The sequence below is a fragment of the Haliotis asinina genome, chromosome 7 (genome assembly GCF_037392515.1).
Source record: "Haliotis asinina isolate JCU_RB_2024 chromosome 7, JCU_Hal_asi_v2, whole genome shotgun sequence".
Lineage (NCBI taxonomy): Eukaryota > Metazoa > Mollusca > Gastropoda > Lepetellida > Haliotidae > Haliotis > Haliotis asinina.
The window spans coordinates 38318557-38346294 of NC_090286.1; the positions used below are offsets into that span (position 1 = coordinate 38318557).

Consider the following 27738-nt stretch of genomic DNA (forward strand, 5'->3'; position numbering starts at 1 on the left):
CCAGCTTACCCGATAATCGCTGGAGGGAGCTTGGGTGACGTTGTGGTTCTAGTTTTCGTTTATGATGGTGAAACTCTATGTTGCTTTAGGTTGAGTTGTCGATTATATTTCCCGTTACGGCTCGTTATTTTTTAAGCTCAAGCTTGTAATTTCTCCCTAGGTAGACCTTTTAGAACCTCTTTCCACTGGTGCCGAGGCTGGCTCAGTTCTTCCCTATCTGCTGAATTTGCAGAAACCGTTCCAGGAACGTACTTAGTGTTACCAGAGACCATATAATATGGTCTCTGGTGTTACATTTCGCTCTTATTTCTGAAAATACATTCCCACGTGCGATTTGACAACTTAAACTTTGATCTGCCAGTGGAATACAGGTAAGTTCAATGTGTTTATCCCGCATGTGTGGCGTCCGGCCCCATATACAAATGACAGAGCAGGTTGGCATTCGCATGTTACAAACTTCAGTATCTCACTTCCCAGACGGGGTGCACCTTGAAAATAAAGTTGTAGTTTAATGATGACGTTTGTATCATTAGATTTATGCAAGTAGTTTTTATACTACAAGATATACAGACAAGCAGTTTGTATTTAGCTTTCATACGCTGAACATATCAAAACTACGTAAAATTCGTCTATAGACATGTCTAGCTTAAAGTTACACACTTTACACAGTCACAGTGATCTTATTTCTCTATAATAATATCACCCATATAGAGATGATACTGGCAAATGGTTAGCTTTGTATGTTACAAACTTTGAGTCTGACTTCTCTGACGTGCACAGTGAACATACAGTTGCAGCTGTGGTATACATGGACGAGTCGTTCACGTATCGACACTGAGTTGAACTATTTTTGATGATTAAATTGTTCAAAGTATTTACACACCTCTGATCATGCTAATTATTCAATATGTAATTATAGGCACACACATGGTCCTTGTTAGACCACAAAATGAAATCCTGTTAGTTAACTGAAGCAGCTAGGGTCAGCATTTATGACATATTTAGTGATATACATTTTGCAAAATGACAGTTTGTCTCTAGCAGAAATGTGCCATTTATTTTTTTGTTACAAAAGAATGCTATACACAAGAAGTGGTTGTACCTGCTAATGTCCTTGTTCTCTACTCACAGATTAAGGAGTGAGTCTCTGTAATGGCTGCCCAACAGGAGAAGCAGATACGTCACCGGGTGGCGAGTGAAGAGAAGGCATTCCATGTTGTGTTGCGCCTCCTGGAAAACCCCATTTCAGAGGACTACCTCAAGGATGCTGTACGTAGTTAGTGATGTTTGTAAGAAGAAACATGTTATCATCTCAGTCATCAGACATGAAGATCTCCAAGTTAGAATTGGACTTGTGCAACCCATGCTTGTCATAAGAGGCAACCTGCCTCGTTTCCAAACTAACCATGTTCGTTCATTCATTCTTTCAATTGATCCATCATGTGTTCGTTATAACCTGTGAAGTTCCAGGTTAGAATGACCTTCAGTAACCCATGCTTGTCATGATATTGTGTGGTTAGGCATGCTGACTCGGTTGACACATATCATCATATCGTAGTAAACATTAATGAGTAGAATGTGTTTAGTTTAAGCACTGTTTATCCACACTCACCCTGGAGTCATCCCCTCGCTTAGGGTCTATTAAATTTACTCAGACAAGACAAGATTTAGCAAATGCTCATTGTTGGATAAGACTGTCTTATTTAATTTCCTGAATACAGTGTGTCTTTGAAAATACACTTGATGTTTCCCATAAATATATACTCCGTATACAGTATATTCATATCCAGAAATGTTAATGAACAAACTGACAATGCATGTATGTACCCATAATTCCACAGCACAAAATTCCATTCAACGCCAAAAACAAGTGTCTCTCACTTCAGGCAGCTTGAGATTTGGAATGATTATTTAAGGATAGACAACTTCTTTATTGCAATGGGTGCAACGTTTCATTGTCTGTCCATAAAAAAAGTGTTCATGTTCATCATACCGGCTTCTAAATGCCACTCAAAGAAGCAGGAGAATTATACTTGACTTGAGTCTCCCCAAATTTGGGAACATCTCAACCTATTTGTATAAGAATACATACCTTATTGTCATTAAGTCATTCCCTGTTGTGTCATTAAGTCATACCATGGTGATGTTGTGAGCATGAGCCTTGAATTGCTTGTGATGTTCATATTTATTGTTATACTGTGTATAATCCTTTCCATATAAGTGATAGGTATATTATAACTCCTGTGTTGAATTATGGGAGGCGGGGTAGCCGAGGGGTTGAAACTTTCATTTGTCATGATAAAGACCTGGGTTTGATTTCACTCGCTCACTCACTCACTCACTCTGATTGTGGTGTTTCAGGGCCAGCTGATCTCTCCCAGTCACTATGCCGATGTGGTTGAGGAACGGTCCATTGCCAAGGACTGCGGCTACCCTCTATGTAGCAACAAACTGTCTAGAGTAGGTAAATCTATTGTACACATAGGTTAATTTACTCCTATTGTTTGTATAAAATTTTGATGGAACTGTTTTGTTGAATTTGATGAAATTTTACCTCCATGTTTGTTTTCGAAAATGCAGGTTGGTAAGGCATCTTATGTGGTATAAGATCATATATCATTCTTTATTGTGCTTTGCATTAATCAACTAAACATGAAATCCCAGGGCCCTTTTTAATCAACTTAACATGAAATCCCAGGGCCCTTTTAATCAAGTAAACATGACGTCCTCTTTTAATCAACTAACCATGAAATTTTATGATGAGAAATATACTAATAAATAATTAAGTTTAAACTTAATTGTTGATATGAAGAAGCTGTTTATCTAGCAATGTTCAGTGTCCATGGATAATTCTCTCAACTGTTTTTACTTGGTCTGTGCTGTTCTATTTGAATTTCCATCACTTGGACAGTTATCCATTAACAACCTGTCACTGGTGCCTAATTCTGAAAACTCTAATTTCTGTTCATCATGTAATCCAACACAGACCAGAGTCTCATGCAGAATGAAACTTTTGCCCTTTCCTCAAACCAGTTGTATTTGTGCTATGAAACACTATCTGAGAACATAGCATAAAGGTATGTCTTTTCAGCCTTTATTACTTTCTTCCTGCAGATATGTGGAAACCATTCATGCCAGTCTTAATAAAACAAGGTTCTTTACTCCAGTGGTGTATCTGTCTGTATCAAGATTTAAGGACACCTCCTTAGAAGTTTATGTCAGTAGATTAAAGCATTCACCTGTCATGCCAAATACTCAGATTCAATTCCAAACATGTGTACAATGTGTGAGGCCCATTTCTGATGTCCCCTGCCTTGATATTGCTGGGATATTGCTGAAACTGACATAAAACCATGCTCACTCTTTCATGTCAGGAACGAGAACTAATGATACATCCAAGTTGATGAATCATAAATTCATGTCTTTTGTAATATAGGACTCCACAATCAAAAAGAAGCATGTGTGAACCAATCAGATGCTAGCTTTGAAAAATATTGTTCTTTTCTTTACAACCTCTGGATATTTCAATCTTAGTCTCTGAAAACTGAAACAAATGATTTGATTGTGCACCATTTTGGACGTCAGTACAACAGAAAAGTTAATAATTACCTAATTCTATTCATTTTTGAGCTGCTAGAATTAGATGTTTAAGTGAGTTGTATGCTTGCCATCCAGCTGATTGGCTGGATGGAAAGTTCAGCTTCGGCCAGCAGGTATTGTATCAGACTAGAACATCAGATTTTTGTAGGATTAATTTCTTTAAGTAAATGGATCATTAACTTACTTAAATGGATCATTTTGCTGGTGATTTTTCAGGTTCCTAAACAGCAGTACAAAATATGCACCAAGTCCAACATGGTGTACGATATTACAGAGAGAAAGGTAGGTATTAAGAAGCATTGGTTACCTCCCTTTAGTAGCATGTTGAACAGTCACTTATGTGCAAGATGGTACATGTTTCAAGGAAGGTAAATGTGGTGGCAAACAGGTGATCATTGGTATGATGCTGAATTGCATTTTCTCTACAATGGATTAGCTTTGAACAGTAGAAATTTAAAGTTTCTGAAAATGCACTAGGGAAGAAATGTCAAAAGCAGAATGGTAGTTTTCAGTCCTGCACAACTTAGACTGTAGAGTACAGATTGATATTATTCATAAAAGTTCTTAAAAATCTGAAGTGCTTTCAGTGTTTTCATTGTCTCTGACAAGCCTGGTTCTATTAGCATCATGTGTAGAAACATAGAATGTGTGAACCCATTCCTGGTAACCACTCGTAAATCTGTTGCTGAAATATTTTAAAGTAGTATGGAAACATAAAACAACAACTAATACTGATCGGTCATGTTCTGATCCAGTGATCCAATAATATAGTAATACAGCAACCATTGCTCAGAGTTTGTGTTTGACAAACATCCTAACACAACTCTGTGCCAGTGATATCACATCTGTAATATTCCAGGTATTCCTTCTTTGGCTTGTGCCATTTCTGAGAGAGTATCCAAGGTAGCATTGCATACTAGCAAGTTCCTCATTTTTTTCAGAAATTTTGCAGTAACTTCTGCTTGAAAGCCTCCCAGTTCTTTGAGAAGCAGATATCAACATCTCCTGTGTGGTCAAGGGAACTAGAACCCAAGGTGGACTTTGAGTTCCTGGCAGTAAAAGCCAAGAGGTTTGTAGTCTTCCGTTATATCATGTGCCTCATGCACAAAGAGAATGTGACTCTTTTTACTGGGAGTCCCTATATTGATGAGACATCATTTATAATTTATGGCAAGAAGGGTTGATGGTGATAAGATTGGATCACACATTTTCATCTAGTGGGACAGTGGGTGTCATCAAGTTTGTACATGTGTACTAGGGGAAGTCAATAATTTTGTACATAAATACTGTTACGTATTATGGAAAGGGGAAGGATGGTCATTCATTTGTACATGACATGCAGGAGGGGTAACTGACTGTGTACATAAATTTTAGGGAGGTCATTCACATTGTACATGCTTCACCATGAAAATCATCATCAAGCCCTGAACCATATATTATGAATGGTCCCTAAGGCAAGAAATAGATATTCAAACAATATTTCCCTAGCAATGGTTCCAGGTTTGTGTCAGGTTAATCACACACAGAGTACTGCAATAATATATTGGAGTCATCATAGTGTTGCTGTCTGTTCTTTGCTTTTGTGGAACAAATACATAAGTGTAAATACTGACAGGCAAGCTGCTCAATTCTCTTACAAATGTATGAAGCCTGTGGATATGAGTCATTTCGAGTACAATAGTGCGTCAAAATCCTTTGAAATCACTCTTCCCTTATATTAGCAATTGTTATTCCAGTTTTTAATTACATACTCTAACAATTTGTCCATCTTATCCAGGTGCACTGTTGGGGATGAGGTATTGCTCAGCCTGCCTCGGACAGACTTGAAGAAGGAGGTGATGAAACTAGAAAAACAGGATCAGATCAGCTCTTCTAAACAGCAGCAAGCTGAAAGTCCTAAGTCACACACAGTACCTACTCTGTCCCAAACAGATGATTCAAATATTATCTCCAACATTGTAGAAAACATGGCTGACATGACTGTTGCTGATGTCCATCAGGTCCACGGAATTAATGTGGACTTCTCAGAGCCAAGGTCTGAAGGAGAGGCAGCTCTTGGGAAAAATATTGTAGAAGAAGAAGAGAGGGTTAGTAATGTTGAAGGTGCCAAAGGTTTAAACCCTGTAAGTGAAAAAGGTCAAGGTGAATCAGAAGGTGTAGAAAGGTCAGAGATCAAAGGTCAGCGTAAAGGAGAGTCAAAGGAAGACTATGTGATGAGGTTGTTGAGTAGGAAGAAACACCTGCTAGGTCAGCTGGCTGATATTCAGGATTCAGAAGGAGGTAAGAAAATTGATTCGGTTGAATCCAAATCCATTGTCAAAGAGAGTGGTTGTGATGTGGTTGACTCTGATGAAGAGGATGATGCTTCTATTGACAGTGTTCATAATGGACAGAAAAGCATTACTACAGATCAGTCAGAAAAAATAGCTTTTGAAAAGGAAACAAAAGATGTTCATCATGCCACTGCACTGATCACAGACCTGTCAGCCTCTGCTACCGTATCACCATCACAAGTACAGACTCCAACTAAAAGAACAAGTCCAGCTTCCAAATCGCCAGTTTCCACATTATGGCCTCTCGATGCAGTTTCCAAGGTGATGGAAGAGTGGGTTACAAGAGACTCTCTGAAGTTTCTGGGAACTGGTGGGAAAGAGTCCGCATCTGTAAACCAACCTGAGTTAGACAAGAAATATGGTGAACTGTGCAAAATGGTTGCTGATCAGGAAAAAGATTTTGACCACCTGCTTGGGGAGGTGCAAATGGAGGGTGATAAGCAGGCATCAAGTCCATTGCCAGACTTCAAGCAGATACAAGCTGAGACCAGAGACTATGAGCTGAGAGTGAGGGAGTTCTACAGAGGCTCTTTTGGGGGACAGAAGAAAAGGATGAATGACATAGATGATATCATACAGGTGGGTTTTCTGTCAGCTCTTGGGATAGGGAGCGGTGGTTAAGTTTAGTGGTTAAAGTGTTTGCCCATCACAACTATGTTCAGTTCCTAACATGGGTGCAATATGTGAAGCCCATTTGTAGTGCCCCATGCTAAAAGTGACATAAAACTGAAATCATTTACTGTGGCAGATGGTGTTTGGATTGTTACACCTTCAGCAATATTTCAGCTTTAGGGCAGCAGTCTGTAAGAAATCAAGACTGGACCAGGCAATCCAGTGATCAATCGCATCAATCTATGCAACTGGGATATGATTGCAGGTAGACATGGAGAGTAAATATATATGCTTGCAAGTCTGCCGGAGTGTAATTTAAGGCTTTCCCTGAATCTTAACTTTTGACTACTTGACAAAGGTTTTGGACATTCTTGTTCAAACACTCAGTTTGTTTTTTCTGATTTATTCCTTTGTATGTATTTATGTCCTTGTGTTGAGCTGCTGAACTTCTGTGTACAGCCATCTGCCGAGAGTCCACGTCAGAAGGTGCAGCTTCCCACTGTGGACTCCCATGACCAGATGGTGATACGGAGGAAGATAGTGCTGGACAGACTTGACAAAGTGTATGTGCCCTTTACTAGGGATGCAATAGCGATAATCTGTTGCAACCCACTATTGCAATTGTAGTTGTTTTTTTCTCCTTGAATTGTCTTATATGAAATCATTTCCCAAATAAATGTATAATTAATATGAAATAAAAACAAGTTAAAATGAATAACTGAAAAGAAACTTGAAACACAGATCACATAAACAGTCATGTTTTTTTAAGAGGTAACAGGGGCGGATAACTCTAAATCAAATTAATTGAATCAAGTACTTCCTATTACTTATGCTGCACATTTATCACTGGAAGTCAGTTTCTAGCCTGTTGATAGTCACACATACTATCAATACATCAGTCATTTTCTATTCCTAACATCACTTCAATGTCATCGGAAACTCATCAAATACAATCCATCAATAGTTCAAGGTATCGTTACAGCACTACCTTTTACACCCACCTGCCAAATAAGGCCTGTAGGTTACATATGTAGGACAGACTTGATGTGGCTCTAACCCTAATGCTTCTGATTCACAATGTAGTTGTCTCATGACATATTTATTCCTGGGGGACACAAATGACAAAGAATTTGAAAGCCTCGCATCTGTTTCAGAATTCCTGATCTGCTGCCTCCACTGTGTCTCACCCTGGAAGATGTGGCACAGCACCTACGAGAACTTGTCTACACATTCAGGTAAAACTTGGGGTGACTGTATCTGTTTTATCATTTTACCAAAGTGGCAGTGCCTTGCTCCTTGTACATGTTGGTGATAGGATGTACGGTATACCATAACTATAACAAACTGTAAAGGACCTCTAGCTTGTTATGCTTGTAGTTATACAGCATGTGGTCTTGACCAAACAGCAGTTCACAATCCAATAGTTTGTTCATTATAAACATGGTTCACTGATCCAGATGTTGTTTGGCACTGTCTACATTACGGAGATGTAGATCCATTATGCCACAGTACCTTTCAGGATTTCAAATAATGCTCCTGCTCCAAATTGAACAAATCAATACCATAGTATGAAATGCATTTTGAAAGTAGGTCCACTGTGTGACAGTATTTTTAAAGTCCATGTTCAGTCTGATCTTAGAATTTGTTTGAAGTTGGGGTGACCGCCAGCATGTATCATTTACTAAACATGTGAATATGCCATATTGCATGAACTGTTATGAAACTCATGCAATGTTTTGGCTGTGTAGTACTTGTAGGATCAAGGTCAGATATACTTCATGCATGTACAATGTAGTCGTAATAATGTTGTTGATTATGAACTTTCTTTGAAGGAAGAGGATCAGTCAGTTTAGTGATCAAGAAAAATGAGTTTGATTTAAGCAAGAACACTTGATGGTTGAATGCATCAAATATGGGCTCTTTTAATTGCAGCTTTACAAGTCACAACATTCTCTTCAAGCCTGGACAGTGGAGTCTGGTAGCATTCATCCTGATGAAAATGTAAGTCCAGTGTAGGCAGTAAGCTATGGTTTGAAAAATGTACAACTTTATACATATCTTCTGGTTCATTGCTTGCTGCAATGATTTATGTAGATTCTTTCCTCTCAGTTGTAATGACTGCAAGCAAGTTTACCTGTGAAGATCCATGATGGAATTGGTTGTCAGCAACCCTTGTTTGTCGTAAGAGTCAACTAACAAGGTTGGGGGATCAGGCTCGTTAACTTGGTTGACTCGTCATTACATTCCAGTTGGGTAGATCAGCCCTCATGCTGTTGATCACTGGATTGTCTAGTTTAGACTCGATTATTTGCCGACCTTTGTTATACAGCTATAATATTGCTGAACAAACAAACAAGCAAGTGATGAGAGGTGTATATTCATGATACATGTATTATCATTTGTTGATGTTATGATATGTTGTGACATATGGCACAAAAAACATTGCCACAACATATCTTCTATCGCTAGGTTGTAGTCACTCCAGCTTGAGAACTGAGAAAGAAGCTGCATGGTCACATCACTCTAGGTAATCGATCAGATGTTCTGAAAAGACAAAATGGAAAAATACCCCATAATTTATTGTAAACTGTCATTTTGTACATGGATTGTGTGTATTATTACTTATGACGATATCCTAGAAACTTGTGTTTTTTTTTGTTTGCAGTGGGGTAGCCTAGTGGTAAATGCATTGGCTCATTATGCCGAAGATCAGGTCGAATTCCCCACATGGGCACAATGTGTGAGGCCCATCTCTGGTGTCCCCGTAGTTTGATATTGCTGGGATATTGCTAAAAGCAGCATAAAGCCAAACTCACTCACTCACTCATACTCAATCCAGACCAATTTTATTGCTTGTTTTACAGATTTTTTGTCCTTAGAAAACCTAAATGCAGGAGGAAAAAAATTAAAATAAAGTCACCAATATAAGTAATATTGCTTCCAAATACTCAAAGTATTTAACTTTTGACAATTTTTTAAGTGTATATGAGGTAGGGGAAACAGATTTCTTGTAAGTTTACATTCGTGGCCAAAAAAACATTAGGATTGTATTTTTTGAGCGTGGGAGGGGAGGGCAATTACTTTTATTTTTTTGCATTCTTCAAAAAATATGACAAGCAGATCCGTAAAACAAGCAATAATATTGGTCTGGCTTAACATGACAACAACCCAATCACAGACTGACATGTACTGTTACAATGCAAATATGCTTGTTATCACTATTCTTTCTGTAGGCTGACCTTGAAGTCACAGAAGATCCAGGCATCGTTTAAGGAACAGTCTGCCATGAAGTACTTCAGCATTATTCTTGCTGGCATTGGCCACACACTCTCAGATCTGGATCAAGTTGTGGAATGGCTAGCATGCCTGAACATGGACACTTGACAACTCACTCACAGACCTTAGTCCTCACTTCAGAGATTACACACAAGATCATGGTTGATCATGTACATGTACATGCCTGACCTATAGGGAAGCAACACCATTACAAAGCAGATCAAGAAACTGATAGGGATATGATTTTCAGTCTGATGTGCAATATGGTGTTTCATCTAAATCTTGAGTGAGGTGACATGTGATAACTTTCTTTGCAAGTTGTCAAGACATGAATTAGGTTATCACAGTGCAGGGTTATGTCCCTTTAGAGCCAGGATCTGCCTATCAGTGGTTGGAATCCAGCTTTCGACCAAATTATGATACTGTACTCATATTATCTGCTTTACCAGTGTTGTTTATGACCAACCTTTGTCATTATTAGACTTTCCACCCATTCCATCTGACAATATGGATTTAACTCACAGACTGTTTCGTACAGTTTAAACTCCAGCTGACTTATTCCATATTAGGACTGTGGATGTATTTGCTTTTATGTGTAGGATCAGTAATGTTACTGAGAGAATAAAATGCTGGTTCAGGACATTATAATAAGGACATGACAACATAACAGTATACTTAGCCCAAGGGTTCCATTTCACCTGATCAAAATCCTAATCATACTTGGCTGGTGAAAGCCAAAATTGTCATTTTGCACTGTGGTCAAATTTCATCATAGTGTTGCGTTGGTAAAATCAACGCAAATGTGGACCGATTGGTCACAAACGGTGACATACCATCAGTTCCCATCTCAAGCACTAGTTCCTCTTTTATGGTAGTGACTGCTGTCTCGTTGGTGATCTGGTGACAATCAGTTGTTGATTCCTATTGATCATTGTTCCATATTACATCATATTCCATCACATGATCATATGAAAATACTGTTTACCTGCCTCTGTTTTGCTTGATGAAGTACAACCATAATATTGTGTAAGCAACTATGAACTAAAACATCTGTCTGCACTGTTACTGTGGGTAGGGTGACTTCCTGTTGATTAATATGAGTCCAAGGATTGCCTCCCTTTGAGTGTTGGAATCTGAAGTGTGTTTCCGTTTTACAAAGGCGTGTTGTATAAGAGGTTGAATTGTACGAAAATTACATGGTTTAAGTCTGATTCCTGCTGTGAGAGAAAATATATGTACATACTAGTATGTAGTTATGGAATGATGTCGTAATTGTACAGCATTTTGTGGAATGAATGAAAATTATGAAATATTAATGTTGATTTTTTCATATGGACCTTCGTAGAGAGACACACATATCCTCTGGATACAGGTGGCATATTATCAGTAAATTGTGCGACCAGACTAGGGAACTTTGCTACCTATGAACAAACACCATGCTTCATAGCATCCACATTTGTCATCAGTCTTCTGCACCATGAAAACCAGTCCAGTAATAGCTGACATGGTGTCTCATAACAACTTGAGATTGCAGGGGTTAGAAATTTTGTTTTCCAAACTATCTCTTCAACATCAACTCTTGTACCATGTGCAGTAATAATAATTGTGTCGTTGATAGCCATACATCTTGATGTGGTTTATCAATATTTTGAAGAAAGGCACGAGAAAAACAAGGCTATATTTTTCAACGATTTAATCACAATATATTCAACATCAGACATTATACATACTCAAAAAATTAAATAACAAATCGAATGCAACACAATTCATACCTTTAGCTCACCTGACCAATGTCTTAGACTCAGCTCCAATTGTCTGATAGAGTCTGACATTCTTTGCTTAGTGCTAATCCGTGAACATCTGTGGCAGTTAGACATAATTTCCTTGGCTAACACAGTGTTTTTTATGTTCAAAAACAAACGTTAGCGCGCGTAACAATTTGTAAAAATTTCGTCATCTTTTACAGTCTGCAAAGTGAAGTTAATATTTCAGGTTCATTTGATATAACATATGGCCCTGTTTCACCGTTGTTACACGTTTTGTAATTTTTATGATTTCAGTATATTGACGTCAGGTGAGCTACAGTACTATTTCACTGCCTTCTCTAACACAAAGGTAATATCTCTGGCGCGGATGCTTCACACAAGGATGTCACACAGATAAGTGGAAGTCTAATGATGGTACTGTAACCTGACTCACAGCTTAATCTTCATCTTAAATTCACCGAAAGCTTTCATGTATTAGAGCAATAGACGAAAGTTTGATTCCTGGGGACATTGCTAAGGCTTGTGTATTGTTCTTCATTAATTCGGATAAACCGAACTGGGAGTCGTGTTGTATTTTAGTCTTTCGACACAAGTGTACCGTCCGAATAACTGGCACCTCGAAATAGGCGTCCCTGTTACATTACGGGGTGGGAGGACTGTAACGTAATATGTACTTCGAGACACGTGTACCCGTCACGTATTGAATCCACTTCAAGATAAAGGGAACCCGTCACCTATTGAATCTATTTATTTCAAGATAAGGGCACTCGTCACGTATTGAATGTACTTCAAGATGAAGGTACCCGTCACGTATTGAATCTACTTCGAGATAAGGCTACCCGTCACGTTTTGAATCTACGTCAAAATAAGGGTCCCGTCATATATTTAATCTGCTTTCAGATCAGGGTACCCGTCACGTATTGAATCTACTTCGAGATATAGGTACCCGTCACGTACTTTGAGATAGGGATAGGGATAGGAATGCGCTTCCTGAAACAGTAACATTTATCTCTGCTGAATTATCAGGTCGCGAGCATCCACTAGATTATTTTTTTCAGTTCGGGCACCTAGCCTCGATACCATGAGTCACTAATGCTATATAACGTAAGCAAACAAATGGTCCATACTCACTCTTAGATGATTAGCAGGGTGCTAACAAGTAGAGAAGCATGGTCCGGGCGAACCGGGATTCGAACCCACAGGTTTCTGTGATACATCTTGCGACGATGATCGCATCGCCCCGAATACAGACGTGGAAAGATACAAATATGTCCTTCGCTGTTGCACAGAACCGCTTGAAGTTATTCTATTTCTAAGCCCCGTGCCCTGACTGGTCCAAGAATCGAATGATTACCGTTTTCATTTTCATAATCATGGGCTGAACATGATTTTCACATGAATATTTACTACAGATGTCTCTATTCATTTCCTCTATGGCTTTCACTAAGCTTTACGTAATGCCGTTTTACCAACCCAACGTCCACATTTGAACTGACCGTTATAATTAAGAGCACAAAAATTGATATAACACAAACTGTCACATCTGAACGAAATGGATCCATATGATATGCAGTATATAAAAGTATAAATATTTAACTTACAAAACCTTGGATTACAGCTGTACACATACATCTAGAAGAAATATAGACACTCTGAAATATACAACACCTACCATATACAATAACGTTGTGTCGCCTACATGGGCCTTTTGTTCATTGCTGCTTATTTCCACTATTTCCTTGTTGTTTTCAGTCACAATCATTGTAAGCCACTGCAAAAATATTTACTTTAGCTGATTCTTAATATTTATTGCTCACCTATTTTTGTTTGAATTTTTCTTTTTATTTAACGCAAATGTCATGGAGGCCGTTTGAAATATTGATCTTTACCCAAAAAATATTTAGGAACACATTGTTTCTCTACAGCTGACAGCTTTTAAGTGAAAAAATATACCTTGATCCCACACATTTTTTATTCACTAGGGCCCATATTTATATTCAAATATACAACCCAGTTCTTTCAAGAACGTCTTCCATGCAACCTTTCTTCAATGAAAATAAATACACGTATATTTTACTTCATTATATCGAACCGAATTTCACAAACAATGCACATAAAATGTATCTGAAATATACTTGATATTGACAAGGTAATGATATGTACATTCCTTAACAACAATCAACAAACAATGTGCTATGTACATATGTCCATATCCAATCTGTATCATCTTTCGCACCCACATACCGCTCGTCGATGAACACATCGGAAATATCACCCTGGAATGAACCATGTGCGAACACACGTGTGGATATGTATGTGTATCAAATGGGGAATGGATACAGAGATCCGAAATTAACATCACAGACTCCAGAAGATTGGACTCCGGGGGTAATTAGGTCCGAATAAAAAACTTCATCACGCAGGTCAAACGTCAACTCCTTCTGACAATAGGCGTTGCACTGCATCTCCTGTCAATAGCGTTGTACATTTCATGTCAATATCAAGGCGGTATATATAGATACTTATATCCCTGTTCAGATGTTAACACAGTTTCCTACGACCAAAATACACATGATTACGTCATGCGTTTGGCAGCGTTTTTTGTCACCGAAGTAAAAATATAATTATCTTCATGGGTGACGGTAACCGGAATTATGTATATGTGGACAACTACAGCCTTTCTCGCCAAAAATATTTTCATGGACATTTCTTCTCAGACCTTGTCATTACGTATTGGGATGAGGATAACTGAAGTCTCTGCGACATAATGATGTTGGTCACTGCCCTGAAATGCAGTCCTGCAGCCGTGATGCTGTAGAACATGTTGAACTTAAACTCTGTTCTCGACTAATATTCCTCTTTCCTCTTTGTCCACGTTCCCCCGGAGTCCTTCATCAAAGTATAGTCTCACTACAGCATCCTCTCTCCACTGGAGACACTGTTCTGTCTTATGAGGATGCTGACTTGACGTCTCATCTGACAGTAGCACACGGACAACAGGACGGTGAGAACGGACAGTCCAATACAAGCAGCTATCAGAATCCAGCTATTGGAGGTATGGGTAATGATGTAGTCCCCGGGACGAACGAGGTTCTCGCCGTCCACGTGGTAGTTTCTGTACTGCTGTCTGTACAGTTCTTGCACGCCATTGTTCCAGAAGGACAGCTTCTCTGTCTTGAAGTGATGGTCGACGATGACTGTGGGACCGTCGTCGTATGACACGAAGCGGGTGAAGAGTGGTTGGTCTTCTGTGAAGCGGGCCATGTGGAATTCCTTCAGTGGGACCAGGGATGGTAGACTGTAAACACAGGAACGAAGAAGGGTTAGGAGACTACAAACTGGTTATTTGTAAACCGACAATAAGGCAAAACCTGGATGTCACCTTGTTTATGTCAATGTATTTCTTTCTCATAATATTCAGTCACATTTTCCTGCAGCCATGGAAAGGAGAGTTTTTCCGTCTGTGAGTCTTAATGCGACAGAATCATTGTATAGAACATTCTCTTTCTCATGATGTCAAATATATACTTAGTCAAGTTTTCTTACCGCCTTTGAAAAGAAAGTTGTGTTTATAGGACTGTAATTTTTATTCAGCTACAAGGGTAAAGGAGATTGTTGTTTACAACGGACTACAAACGGGCGGGCTGCTGTTGTAATTTCCTCAACATTTCCGTTCGCATGATTCCCACATACAGTAGCCTACTTTAAAATAAGCGCATATATTTCATCTGCTCGGTGTAATGTCTGCATGGAATTTTCTCCGAAGAAAGGCACCAAATAAACTAAAGAAATACCATGAGGACGACTCATGCTAGAAAGTGATAAGAACCAAAACACATGTCGGTGAGTCGAGCAGTTATAGTATGTTCGTAGTAAGCCGGGATTAGAGCAGACGATCATCTATTCTTGGCAAAGAAGGCAAAGATGTGTGGCAAAAGGTCTTCTAAGACAGGGTAATCGTACAAATATACCGATAACGTGTTGCCACTAAGAGCTTAGGTCTTACCCATTTTTGACAAAGTTGGCCCAGAACATCAGAAGCATTCTCGCCATTGTCTTGTCGGACTCGTCATAACGGAAGTTCGGGTGCTTTACGAGGGGGTACCCTGACAGGTAGAACAGCTCAGCGCCATGGATCACACCTGTTGAATAAGGAGCTATGACAATATTGGAGATTAAGAAAACGTGAAACTCAAAGGTCATAAAATGGCAACGAAACAAAGCACAATTACAAAAACAAAAGATTACAAAATAAATATGCATATTGAAAGAACCATATTAATAAGGAAAAACATAACAAAAGATGTTAACAAATGTTAATATCATAAACAGATTATATGTTACAAGGTAAAATTAGTAATCACTACGCAATAAGATATTACCATAATGAAAATAATAAAAATAAAAATAATAGCATATACAACGAGTTGATATGCGATAAATGCGTTATCAGAAGATATCATTATACATTTATAACCAGGAACACGTGGATCTACGCTACATTCTCTGCTTATACCAGGTGTACACTTACACCACATGCAAGAAGGTCTATGCTATGGGCTTATACCAGATGTGCATCTACGCTTACACCACATACGAGAAGGTCTGCGCCATGGGCTTATACCAGATGTGCATCTATGCTTACACCACATATGAGAAGGTCTACGCCATGGGCTTATACCAGATGTGCATCTATGCTTACACCACATACGAGAAGGTCTGCGCCATGGGCTTATACCAGATGTGCATCTATGCTTACACCACATATGAGAAGGTCTACGCTATGGGCTTATACCAGATGTGCATCTACGCTTACACCACATATGAGAAGGTCTGCGCTATGGGCTTATACCAGATGTGCATCTACGTTTACACCTGTCCACATACGAGAAGGTCTATGCCATGGGCTTATACCAGGTATGCATCTACACTTACACTACTTACATGTAGGTCTGTGCCACGGAGATACACCTGGTGTTAATCTACGCCAACATATATCACCAGCAAGTGAATCCGTTATTAATCGGACTGGAAGGTGTTGATCTGCGCTTACATCTGTATACCTAACCTAATACCACAAGCTGTGGACCTATCCGTAAATTAGAGGATGTCGAACTACGGTATCAGATGGTACGAACCTACCCCTATACGGCACGGTGTCAATCGACCCTTATACCACCCGGGGCAAATGTCATCTAATACCAAAGGATGTAAATCTATATCAAATAGTGTACCCTTTACGATTAAACTACACACTCTTCTCCTAGGAGATGTAAATCTTCGCTTATGCCACAAGTTGTAAATTTTATATATCTACGCTTATGACATATGGTGTAAATTTACGCTCATACCAGACGGTGAAAATCTACGACTATACTACAAGGTTTATAACTACGCCTATATCACATGGTGTAAATCTACGCTTATACTACAAATCTTGGCTTGTTCAAGAAAGTGTTGATTTACGATAATAACACAAATGTTTATCTCTCTTCTACCAGAAAGCGAGTAGATACTGACTGTTTCACAATGCTCCTTATACAGAACATGGAATCATGGACAATGTCTGGTGCCCTGCTCTTTTTCCTGCCTAGATGCTGAAAACAGCACACGACCCGCATGAACCCCTCCGTGTAACTGTTTCAACATCACTTCAAATGAGACTATGCCTACAAGAAAGTCATGGCTTACCCTCCAGGCAATCCAACAAAAGACGGGTCTGAACCCTCCGGCTTATTTGTGTTACGATTCTCAAAGCAGTTTCCATATGTTCCTGGATTTGCATTGGTGTAAACATACTCAGAGTGGTTTTAAAATATCCGTATGCAGTTTTACACAGGCAAATGACCGACCGATATACTTGCTGAATATAGAATGGATAAGTCCCCTTATGTACACAGATCGTGTAACCACATGGCAGCAGATAGAAATACATATCAAACATGCAAGATAGACAGGAACAACTGCTGTTGTTCTGTATCGGTTTGTACCTTGCCACTTGTCGAAGACGGATTTGTACTCGTAGTTGTAGACGAAGACGGTGAGGTTGTGTCGAGAGAGGACGCTAGCTGCTTTGTGTATCGGCGCCACGATGAAATAGTCGCCAACAATCTGAAGGGAAAATACAACGAAATTTGATGCTTAAAAATATTAAAACTTTAAGTTTTGTTTCAAAATTGCTGTCTTGAAGCATGTTTCCTCGAAAACGACTGGAATATCGATTATGATTAACACCTACACAATTTATATACAGTGGAACCTGTCTAATCCGGCACTCACTGGGACTGAAGAAATCATCCGTTTTAGACAATGTGCTGGATTGTAAAGCTGACGAAAAATGTACACACCGCGGAAGGGACTTAGATTTTATGCCGGTGTTGACAACTTGCTGGATTAGACCAATGCCGGTTAAGACAGCTTCCATTGTATCTTGATGGAACCGTAGGCAAGTAATGTGGTTAGCAATCCATGTCATGGTAATATATCCCAGAAGACATCTACACACTTTCTACTCCATTCAGGGAGGATTCCGACCACGTCGGAGTCCACCATGATATTTGTGCAACATTGCCAAAAGCGGCTTAAAACTACATCCATTCACTCACGTAAAAGGGACTTTAACAGGTAGTCTACATCCCATAAAAAAAACCCGGATTCGTTTCCCCATTTGGGTACAATGTGACTCAGACTGACTCTAAACAATGGTTAGAGTGTTCAGGTGTTCAGGTTATCGATCATTACTTTGTAAGGAGCAGCCACGTGTCGAAACATTTGTAGACGTGCTGTAACAACTACCGCCTGAGGTACATTCACGCGCTCGCTTATTGCTTACTTACACTTTAATCGATGCAATAACACGGTGATGTTGGGAGGTAGACTCACCCACCACACACGTGGACTTTATCAATGGAAGTCGTATGTGTTTGATAACACACAGACTGAGTCCAGATGGAGCGACAAGTCAGCTCTTTCCTATGCATTAACTACATCATTAATTAAACATCTCTGGAGGTAGATGTCTGCCAAAGCAAATTTAGATAGAACATCCCGGTAATGCGCAGATACCCTAAACATTTGGTATTTTCGTTCCATGTTTCCCTGCTATTTCCAGACGAAAGGAATAGTGAAAAAAATAGTAAATGATGTTTCGTAAATGGCGAAAGGTCATCTGAGATATTTAGTGTTTCGGTACTACTCCCACACAGATATATTATGGAGCGCTGGGGTAGCCTAATGGTTAATTAAAGCGTTCGCTACTAGCGCTAAAAACATAGGTTCGAGTCTCTGCATGGGAGCAACGTATGAAACCTATGTGTCCCCATTCGTGATATTGCAAAATATTGCTAAGAGCGATGTAAAACCATACTGCTCACTCACATAGAGATATGCCAGTATATACAAATGGAGGACCATGTCTTGGTCCTTCATTAAACACATTCCAGTTTAATGCCGCAATTACGTTCAACGCGGTCATAAACAGGATCCTCCACGATTTAGACCACATTACCCTAACGTGATGGTTTTATTCCAAATTCCTTAGGAATTTATCAAGATTAACATCGCGAAAAAAATCAGAACGAACGAATGGCACGTGAAAGTGATAAAGCCAAAACAGGGAGATCGTGCTCAAGCCTGAGTAGTGAGACTCACACGTGATTCTGACTGGCTTGCAATCAATATTCATGTGCAAGACATATGATAACTGCTTCATCGTTGACGGCAAAGTGCTGGTTCACAAGAGGAGAAGAGGTCGATATCGTCGTTTGTGACAGGTGTTTTGGAAACGGTGAGTGGAATGCATGACAACGTAAGTCATGGTGGTCATAGAGATATTGCACGAATGTTTGCGAGATCCCATTTATCTTACAGGGCTTTTTTAATTTCAAAGCGTAACTAACGACCGAGAAGATAAATTTCAAGGTAAACAGAGATCGTATGACCCCAGTGCAATGGTTTGTTTTTCACACGTCGTAAAAGCGAGTTTTAGCATCTCAAGGACAAATGGTTGAGCTATTCTTAAGGTTACAAACGCACATTAATACATAACGCAGTTGTCATTTGTGTACTGCTTACAACTCATTGCCACCGTGAACCTAGACACAAAAGTTTCCGTCAAACCCGTGGAATATGCAAATGCTAATGAAAACTTAATGTGACTTACGAACATGTATTCACATTCTAAAATCTAAAATTGTCGACATAGACATAACTGCGTTGGACCGAAGCAAGGAATAAGAGTCTGTCAAAAATGTGGCCATGATGTAAGAAATATTAAACATACCTCTGCAAATCGTTGTCTGATGTACTCTTCTCCCCTGTCAAATGGCCACTGAGTGTAATGCTCCATTACGGAATCTAGCAAACAACAATCAAAAATGTACTTTCTAGGTCACACATTGCAGACCGTTGTGTCGAAATTTGGTGTGTCTAACATACGGTTATCTCAGGGTAAAAGTTTGGTGTCTACGTATGTCTTATCTAGTCATTTTACGGTTGTGGAGAACCTCGGATAAATCGAACTATTTACGAAGGTTCCTTTAACTTCAAGATAACAGTAACTGTTGTATTAACTATATTTCAAATACAAGTAATTCAAACTGCAAGATCAGGTACGCAAAGAAAAGGCGTAAAATAATTTCCACAATGAAAAGGATTATTCTGGACATTTAATTGGTAACGTACCACAATAAATACAAATTCAGATTTTAAGATCACGTTTTTATACATAAAAGCGACAATGACAATTCCTACAATGATAAGAAATCTGTGAGCCCATGGCACGAATCAGACTATATCGTGTTTGATTTCTGCTCAACGCCGCACGACAACGCTGTCTTTAGATAACCGAGTCAAATCGAGTGACTTGTATCATATCATAGGCATCGATCAACGTTCTTGGGATACGATGACATGCTTTAACCGAGTCACTCAACCTGACCGCCCGATCCCGTTAATCGTCTTTTACGACAAGCATTGTTTGCTGAAGCCCAGTTACTAACCATTATCAGTGTTGAAGGTCGATGATAGTGATCATTTCTATCCAACATCTTTGACGATATATGTTGTAGCTGTATCGATATTTAATCGTGGGAGAGTACAACGATAGAATCATATTTGCTCTTTGTAGCGTCCATAGTACAGTGGATTTTTGTGAATTAAACTGACGAAGACATCTTTGTGGTCCTGACTCCATTATTGACAGACCTAGGCCACATAGCTGGATTATTGCTGAGTGCAGCGTAAAACTAAACCCACTCACTGAGATCACGACGCGATATCGTAACATGCCCGAAATCGCATCGGTGCTCAACAATTGTAACAGATAGATAAGGTGTACTAAGAGAAAACTGGAATGAAAACTTGAAACAAGGAGATATGAAGATAATTGCCATTGGTGAGAAAAACAATCACGTTAACAATCATGTAGCCTATATTTTAGCAAGTCATTCACATGGGCGTACAAACTTATTTTCTTCCATAATAACACTTCAACCTACACCTGATGAACTATGGTCGCTTAATCATAACATAACCAAAATCAATATCCAATAAAACCAACATTTTTCCATTACTTTGACATTTAACAGATCAGATATAATTATTTCTCGTTGAAAATGGGAAAATAAAGACCCCACGCCAAGACTCTTAAAGAAAACATAATTCAGAATTTATGCTTCAGTGGATTTTCAGTGGAACTTGACTTCACGTATTGGCCCATATCGTAATATAATGCACATTCACACTTTTTGAAAACCCAGGACCCCCCGTGGTCTTCCTCTTTGCGTAATCTTTCTACAATAACTACTGTTGACGTCGTCTTTGTTGACGACATGGACTTCCGGCTTTGTCACTTTCATGACCTTTACCACAGAGAGAATCTTAAGCTTCTAGTAGATCAAGACCCATTTACGACTGAATCTTGCTTGATTTCTAAATAGTAATCGATGCCACTGAAGAGATATCGATCTGTGAGATCAATGGTGCTGAGAGGAAGGGATCTGAAGGTTAGAGGCCTCGGGTGACAGGGCAAAGACAGGGTTATACTCTTACGCCGTATTTATTAGCGTCGGCCGTTTTGAACTTTATACTAATGACTTTAAAGTTTGGATATGTCTCCGCTATAGACGAAATGTATATACTTGTAACGTTTCAATATCTTCCTTTAGGTTAAAACAAATCTATTTAGTCTGGATTAAGTGTGGTTATTTTCGTTTGACGAGGTCATCCGTATTGTGTCAAGGCTTGAAATGTTGAATAGTGGATTGGATTACCTTTGGACATTCAGCTCGTCTATCCCAAAGCTTCCACTGTCTATTACAGAAAGACATACATAAGAAAACCTTGCCCTACATAATTCTATTGTGTGAATTCTCTCGCGTTTACTTCTGTGTAATATATTTAAGGAATACATATACATATACATATACATATACATGATATTTCAAACATGACAGCTTGGGGAAGATGACCTAGAATACATGTTTTCAAAAAGCTACATACCCACAATTCCCTCTACTTCCGGTAGATCACCCCGGAAGCAGTTCATGACTGCCAGTAACTTTTGAGAGCCATGTTTGCCTGTCCCGTGTTCCTCTACGAACGGTATTGCTGTAACAAAGCCAGGTTGTTTCTTATAGATTTTCAAAACGAATAAAGGTAAAAACATTAAAGACGCGATAATCAATACTGATCTTCTGAAAGTAAATACCTGTTTATAACATCGTTTGCTTGTTATTATAAGCACTAAGTATACGTAATTAAGGAGTATATCCTTAAAGTCACAGCAATAAGTACCTTTTCACATTTCTTTCTACGAGATGTCACAGTAGTGTCATTTTATATATTCCTAATATGTCGATTTACAAATGAGTCGTTCATCTTTCATACTTTCATCCTCTTTAGAATGTGACCACAAAGCTATACATAACATCAAAGTTAAAAAGAAATACGCCTGGATGAAATGCAAATATGTACATAAAATGGATGAGGATGTTATTTAAATCAAACCAATTTCATACCATGTTCAAACTTTTCATAATTAATAATGCATAAAAAGCATGAATGTATTTGACATGATTTCCTTCTTACCTGATGATTAGTTTTTTTTCCTGAAATGCCTACAAAATCAGTGTTATGTTTTACAGTTACGACAGATGCTACCTTTCATGAAATTATTTGAATGAACCATGAGACTGTGTGGTGACACTGCGTGTAGGTATGTTCTACCATAACTACCATAAATTAAGGTGTTCGTATTACTTAAATATAATATTTCATATTCACTGTGTGATTTAAAGCTGTATAGTGTTGCAAACCTACCCGCAATGACACCTTCATCTTGTGTCGCGCCCGTCAGGAAGTACTTAGCGTTCACTGGACCTTTGACCGCTAGTCTTTCTGGCGTGTCTGGCAGGAAGTAGCCATCGACCACCGGGCGGAACGGGGGCACAAGAGACAGGGGCATCTGCAACACAAATAAATATACTGATTTGTTTTTACTGTATATCGCATAGTAGTAGGGAAAGGAGGAAATGACAGGTAAATGAACTATCAAACATGGCGGGGTATTTGGAATGTAACTATCGGATATGGTGATGCAAGAGGCACCAGTAATAATTACATGGAGTCCATGGGCCACGCACCTCAACCACAAACAGGGTACAGTCGTATCTATTGTACTGATCAAATAAACCATGTTCCCTTCTATCTGGAGTCCTACTGTATTAGGAAGTCTGTTGTTTAAAGCATCTCTCAGCAATATTCCAGCAATATGAAGGCGTTCTGTCAATACTCAAGTCTGGACCAAGACAATCCAGTGATAAAAGTCATGATGAAACCATAGCAAATAAACTGGCTTTAATCGGTATAATCTATCACGGATATTCATGTATCATAGTCTGGATTTGCGAGGTAAATAAAATTCAAATAAACGAATATTTCCCAAGCACTATTTTGCGTTTCTTGCTTGGTTTGGCATTGTAAAAGTTGAGGAAATGAAGAATGAGTGCAAGGTTTATGGATGGCCTTTTTTCTGTATATGTTTCGACATATATTGTCGTTGTCAAGCAAGTGATACAGTCGACATTGAAATCTATTTCGAAACGTCGCTATACAGAATGAAGAAGCTGTATATCCATAAAAGCTGTCCTTATATTTCACGATTTTGTGGTTCTTAAGAAACATGTCAGCATCTTGTTAGTTTAGGAAAATCCACTTTCAGTTCGTAAACCAACGAGTGGATACTTAGGTAAGCAACTTGGCGTTGCGAAATGACCCACGTTTACAAATCCACATAATGGATATTACCGATTCCATATAATCGCACACTGGTAGTATTATGGTTTTTGTGTTTATTTAATGTTGTGTAATGTCCAACTCACAGCTTGTCTTAAATATTGATCTTATAGTAGTGCAAAAAAGTCATATTGCAATCGACCATCGAGGCGCCAAAGTCAACTGTCACGTGATTCTTGCTAAAGAGGTTGGGCAAGTCATCAATACTATCAAAATATAATATCTTGCTACTTATCGAGTTCACATGAAACAACTGGCTTAATACGCGCCTCATGTCAAAACATTGACTAGAGAACAGTCTCGTTTCCTGTTCACTTGGTTCCGTCCTATTGCGCAACTTAGTGCGATAGCCAGTCCAGAATGTTTAAACTATGTCAGCTAACTGGATGCATAAATATTAATCATTATGATTTGATAGGTCTATCCACGTGAATACTGCAACACTAAACTCCTTCTAATCATAGCAAACACGTCGTACGGCGTGCTCTGTCGTAAAGCGAGCTCTGACAAACGGAAACCTAGAAATCAATGAAATCTCAAAACGAGGCTCTGTCACTAGAAAAGTTTGGCGGTCTCTGACGGAACTGATATTCCGTCAACCTCGTTGTGCGTCACAGGACTACGGTGAATAAGCGCAAAAAATACCTAACAGGTTTAACCAGTGAGCCAGATGCATTGTGACGTATTTTACGACCTCATCAAACAGGGACAGGGAAACCTAGAAATCAATGAAATCTCAAAACGAGGCTCTGTCACTAGAAAAGTTTGGCGGTCTCTGACGGAACTGATATTCCGTCAACCTCGTTGTGCGTCACAGGACTACGGTGAATAAGCGCAAAAAATACCTAACAGGTTTAACCAGTGAGCCAGATGCATTGTGACGTATTTTACGACCTCATCAAACAGGGACAGTATGCAATTCCATAGTTAAGATATGCTGTCTGAACTTCGACATAAAGTATAGAAAGACGGTGTTGTTAAAGTTTATAATTACAATTCATTTATAAATATCATTTTCTTATGAAACAAGGAATTGAAATTCAGTTTAACTAGAATTGTTTGAAGTGTCGATTTACACTTTCACACGAGAAAATTCGGATCGGCTGAAAAGTAGGTCAGTGTTTGAATAGGTTAATGAGACTTATGTTTTGGTATGTTGTTCTAGAAATTTAACTGCCAATGCACAGACTGGCGGAAGGACCTCATTTCCTAATGGCCGCGGGTTCTCACGTATGGACGATAAGTTATAACAATACCCCCTATCAAGACTGCAAGGTAAGCGGCTAGGTATGAATACGGTTGGCTAAGATTATATCACGCAGTGCTTTAAATCGGCACCAACTGTTTTGTTGCCTCGGCCAGGAACGTCGCCGTGTTTCTTTGATATTTGATAAAGAACCACAGTTTAGAACCATCCACGCCTGTCATTGTTCATCAGACGCCCAGGTAATGTACCCGTGCAAATATCAATGCAGCTTTTTTCACATCTCTGTATGCGGTCGTGCCGTCGATGGAAGATCTAGACCCAATCTGATGGGAATGTTCGCTGGATGTAAGTGTAAATCAAGGGAGATAACTCTCACACCGAACCCCTTTCTCACCATTTATCATGGTTGATCTAGCAAATAAATCCCAACTATCTTGTTGGTTGTCTTGACAACGCATCATAACAGCCACAGGCGTGGACGTATATTTCTGCATACATGTGATAAAACTTTGTGCGTATGAAACACAAGTTACCTCCCCTGCAGAGGAGAGTCGCTCGATGAGAGGCCCGCAGTGAATTTGATCATATATCACAATGGCGAAGGAAAACGGTTGGTCGTGAAAAGTCTAAGTAGAGTTATAGAAGCCCTTGATATATCAATGCTGACGTAAACGTAGGAGATAACAAACCGCATCAAACCGTGGCTTAAGTATGGACCCATACAGAGACAATGGCGATAGCTGATATGAAGCATGTGATTTATTACGTTGTGTCAAAACGTAATGTCATTTATGTTGCACAAGTTGCATAAAGTTATATTTTCGCCTCTTGTGTTCTACCTAAACGCAACGTGTCAAAACGTAAATTTGAGACTTCACAGTATCGCCTTGCTTAACTAAAAGAACATAAATCCATAGTCACAATGGAACATAGACTCGGCAATGAAAGAAATAGAAAACTTTTCAGACAGCTTTGATCACAAACTATGCATTTACCACAACAGTCCTCACTACAAAGCCCTTTCCGTCCCGTAAACCGAAAATCGACATTCAAGGTTCAAGAAAAATTAGAACGCTAGTACACCTAATCTAAAATCTATTGAAGCCTATCGTGTTTTATCGTGTCCCCATCTTGAAAATATCCGTCGGTCTACGATGAGCTGTTGATCAGTCTGTGATGCTTTTATTTGGGTCAGTGTGCCAAATACGTTAGGTAAGAGTACGATCATTCAGTCAGTAGGACCTCAGTGATGGTACCCTCAAGCACACAATTCCAGTCTTCATGAAATTATGATATCAAAAATACAGATTTCATACTGCATTGTTGTGGATGGTCCTTCTGAAGTGAGTGAGTAAGGTTTAATTCCAAAAAGCATTGGCATCATACCATTTATTCACTCTGAAAATCTAACAGATACTTCGACGTGTTAAACCAATGTGTGAACAAGTTTGCTAGCCTCCTACCCTGTTTTTCGAAAGATTAGAAGTACATGTACATAGTAAAAGGTAGTTAAGGGTGTTGGACACGACGGGAATCTGTAATCGAACCAAGATCATGACAAGCGCAGTTGGTTGTAAGCGCCGTTGCAAAACCCGTTCTAAACGCAAACTTTGATTGTGTTACGCGATAAAAAGCATTGATCTGAAATTAGCTAAAAGGAATAGGTGATGTTGGACGGAAAATATTGATAAAAGCATTGCATAGTGTTTATGATGCAATTATCGATGATCCAAGTTTGAATAATTTATGAAAATAATGACACACTAAACAAATGAAAATCCAAGAGAGAAAAAATGAATGGAAAGTAACGGATAAACGAATGAGAATATCAATGAATGGTATAAATAACGTCAAACAGCATTAGAGAAGGCCATTTCTGGTGTCCCCCGCCGTGATATTGCAGGAATGTTGCAAAAAGCCGAGTAATACTCAACTCACTCACTCACTCACTCACTCACTCACTCACTCACTCACTCACTCACTCACTCACTCACTCACTCAAATGGAGTACTTTTGTACCGGAGTTCTTTAAATCGTTAAGCTCAGATGAAAACCGCTTCACTTAAACGGTATTAAAGACAAAATCATTATATCAAGCTGTAGAACTTAACAGTAGAACTGGGTCTGTAGTTCTCTATTGACGAACGAGAAATATGTGTCAGTATGCTAGCCGACCCTGGCCCAGGCCGACATTCTATACTAAGTAAAGTTTGGTGCAAATCTCCTGGCATTGATTGTTCCCGACGGCGTGATTCGGAATAAGAGAAATCCTGCCGAGTATTTGACACATTTCAAAGGTGTCTGTCTTCAGTGTGGACTGGGTTTGTTATAAATGCTAAAGCTCATCGATCTATTGCAGTTGTCGGCAAGTGTATCAGTAGCATGTGTGAGTGAGTGCATGGATGTTGTTTTCTCGCCACAGTCATACTTCAGATAGTTGTAGAATTTAAGTGATCGGATTGGGTAAGAAAACCAGTGATTGAAAACATGAGCAACGATCCAGTCCGTTATTACAATCGCAAACCCCGGAGGCCCGACCCGCAGCCCTGGCAGGCGGCTCTTACAACACGCAACGGTCGGCTGGGTATTGCTTGGCACTGACGTAGCGTAACGTATATCATTCAAATACAGTGTACCATTTATTGCACGG

The 27738-nt window shown here is 39.2% G+C and overlaps 2 protein-coding genes across 3 annotated transcripts in view; one reads left to right on the forward strand and one right to left on the reverse strand.

The window, feature by feature from the left end:
- The first annotated feature begins 2 nt into the window (after window positions 1-2).
- On the forward strand, window positions 3-11137 carry LOC137290531 (putative RNA polymerase II subunit B1 CTD phosphatase RPAP2). The gene is made up of 10 exons (XM_067821547.1): window positions 3-371; window positions 1132-1269; window positions 2362-2460; window positions 3817-3882; window positions 4542-4669; window positions 5378-6512; window positions 7005-7108; window positions 7700-7780; window positions 8478-8546; window positions 9779-11137. The coding sequence occupies exons 2-10, from the start codon at window positions 1153-1155 to the stop codon at window positions 9927-9929; spliced, it is 1950 nt and encodes a 649-aa protein (XP_067677648.1). The 5' UTR covers window positions 3-371; window positions 1132-1152; the 3' UTR covers window positions 9930-11137.
- Window positions 11138-11499: 362 nt separating this feature from the next.
- The window catches only part of LOC137291372 (pyrethroid hydrolase Ces2e-like), a 93080-nt gene continuing 76841 nt past the window's right edge, over window positions 11500-27738 (reverse strand). Inside the window, exons 6-11 of one of the 2 annotated variants that reach the window (XM_067822690.1) lie at window positions 22907-23051; window positions 22088-22195; window positions 19869-19942; window positions 17578-17698; window positions 15594-15729; window positions 11500-14885 (exon numbers count right to left, since the gene is read on the reverse strand). In XM_067822690.1, coding sequence (XP_067678791.1) covers window positions 14498-14885; window positions 15594-15729; window positions 17578-17698; window positions 19869-19942; window positions 22088-22195; window positions 22907-23051 — 972 coding nt within the window. In that variant the 3' untranslated portion in view covers window positions 11500-14497. Of the gene's footprint in view, window positions 14886-15593; window positions 15745-17577; window positions 17699-19868; window positions 19943-22087; window positions 22196-22906; window positions 23052-27738 lie in introns of both variants that reach the window. The other variant, XM_067822689.1, reaches the window with a different exon arrangement.

Excerpts from the sequence above, each read along its gene's own strand:
- LOC137290531 (XM_067821547.1), top strand. The coding sequence starts at position 1,153 with ATGGCTGCCCAACAGGAGAAGCAGATACGTCACCGGGTGGCGAGTGAA. Across the intron at positions 1,270-2,361 it reads AGGACTACCTCAAGGATGCT|GGCCAGCTGATCTCTCCCAG; the intron begins GTACGTAGTTAG and ends GTGGTGTTTCAG. Across the intron at positions 6,513-7,004 it reads ACATAGATGATATCATACAG|CCATCTGCCGAGAGTCCACG; the intron begins GTGGGTTTTCTG and ends TTCTGTGTACAG.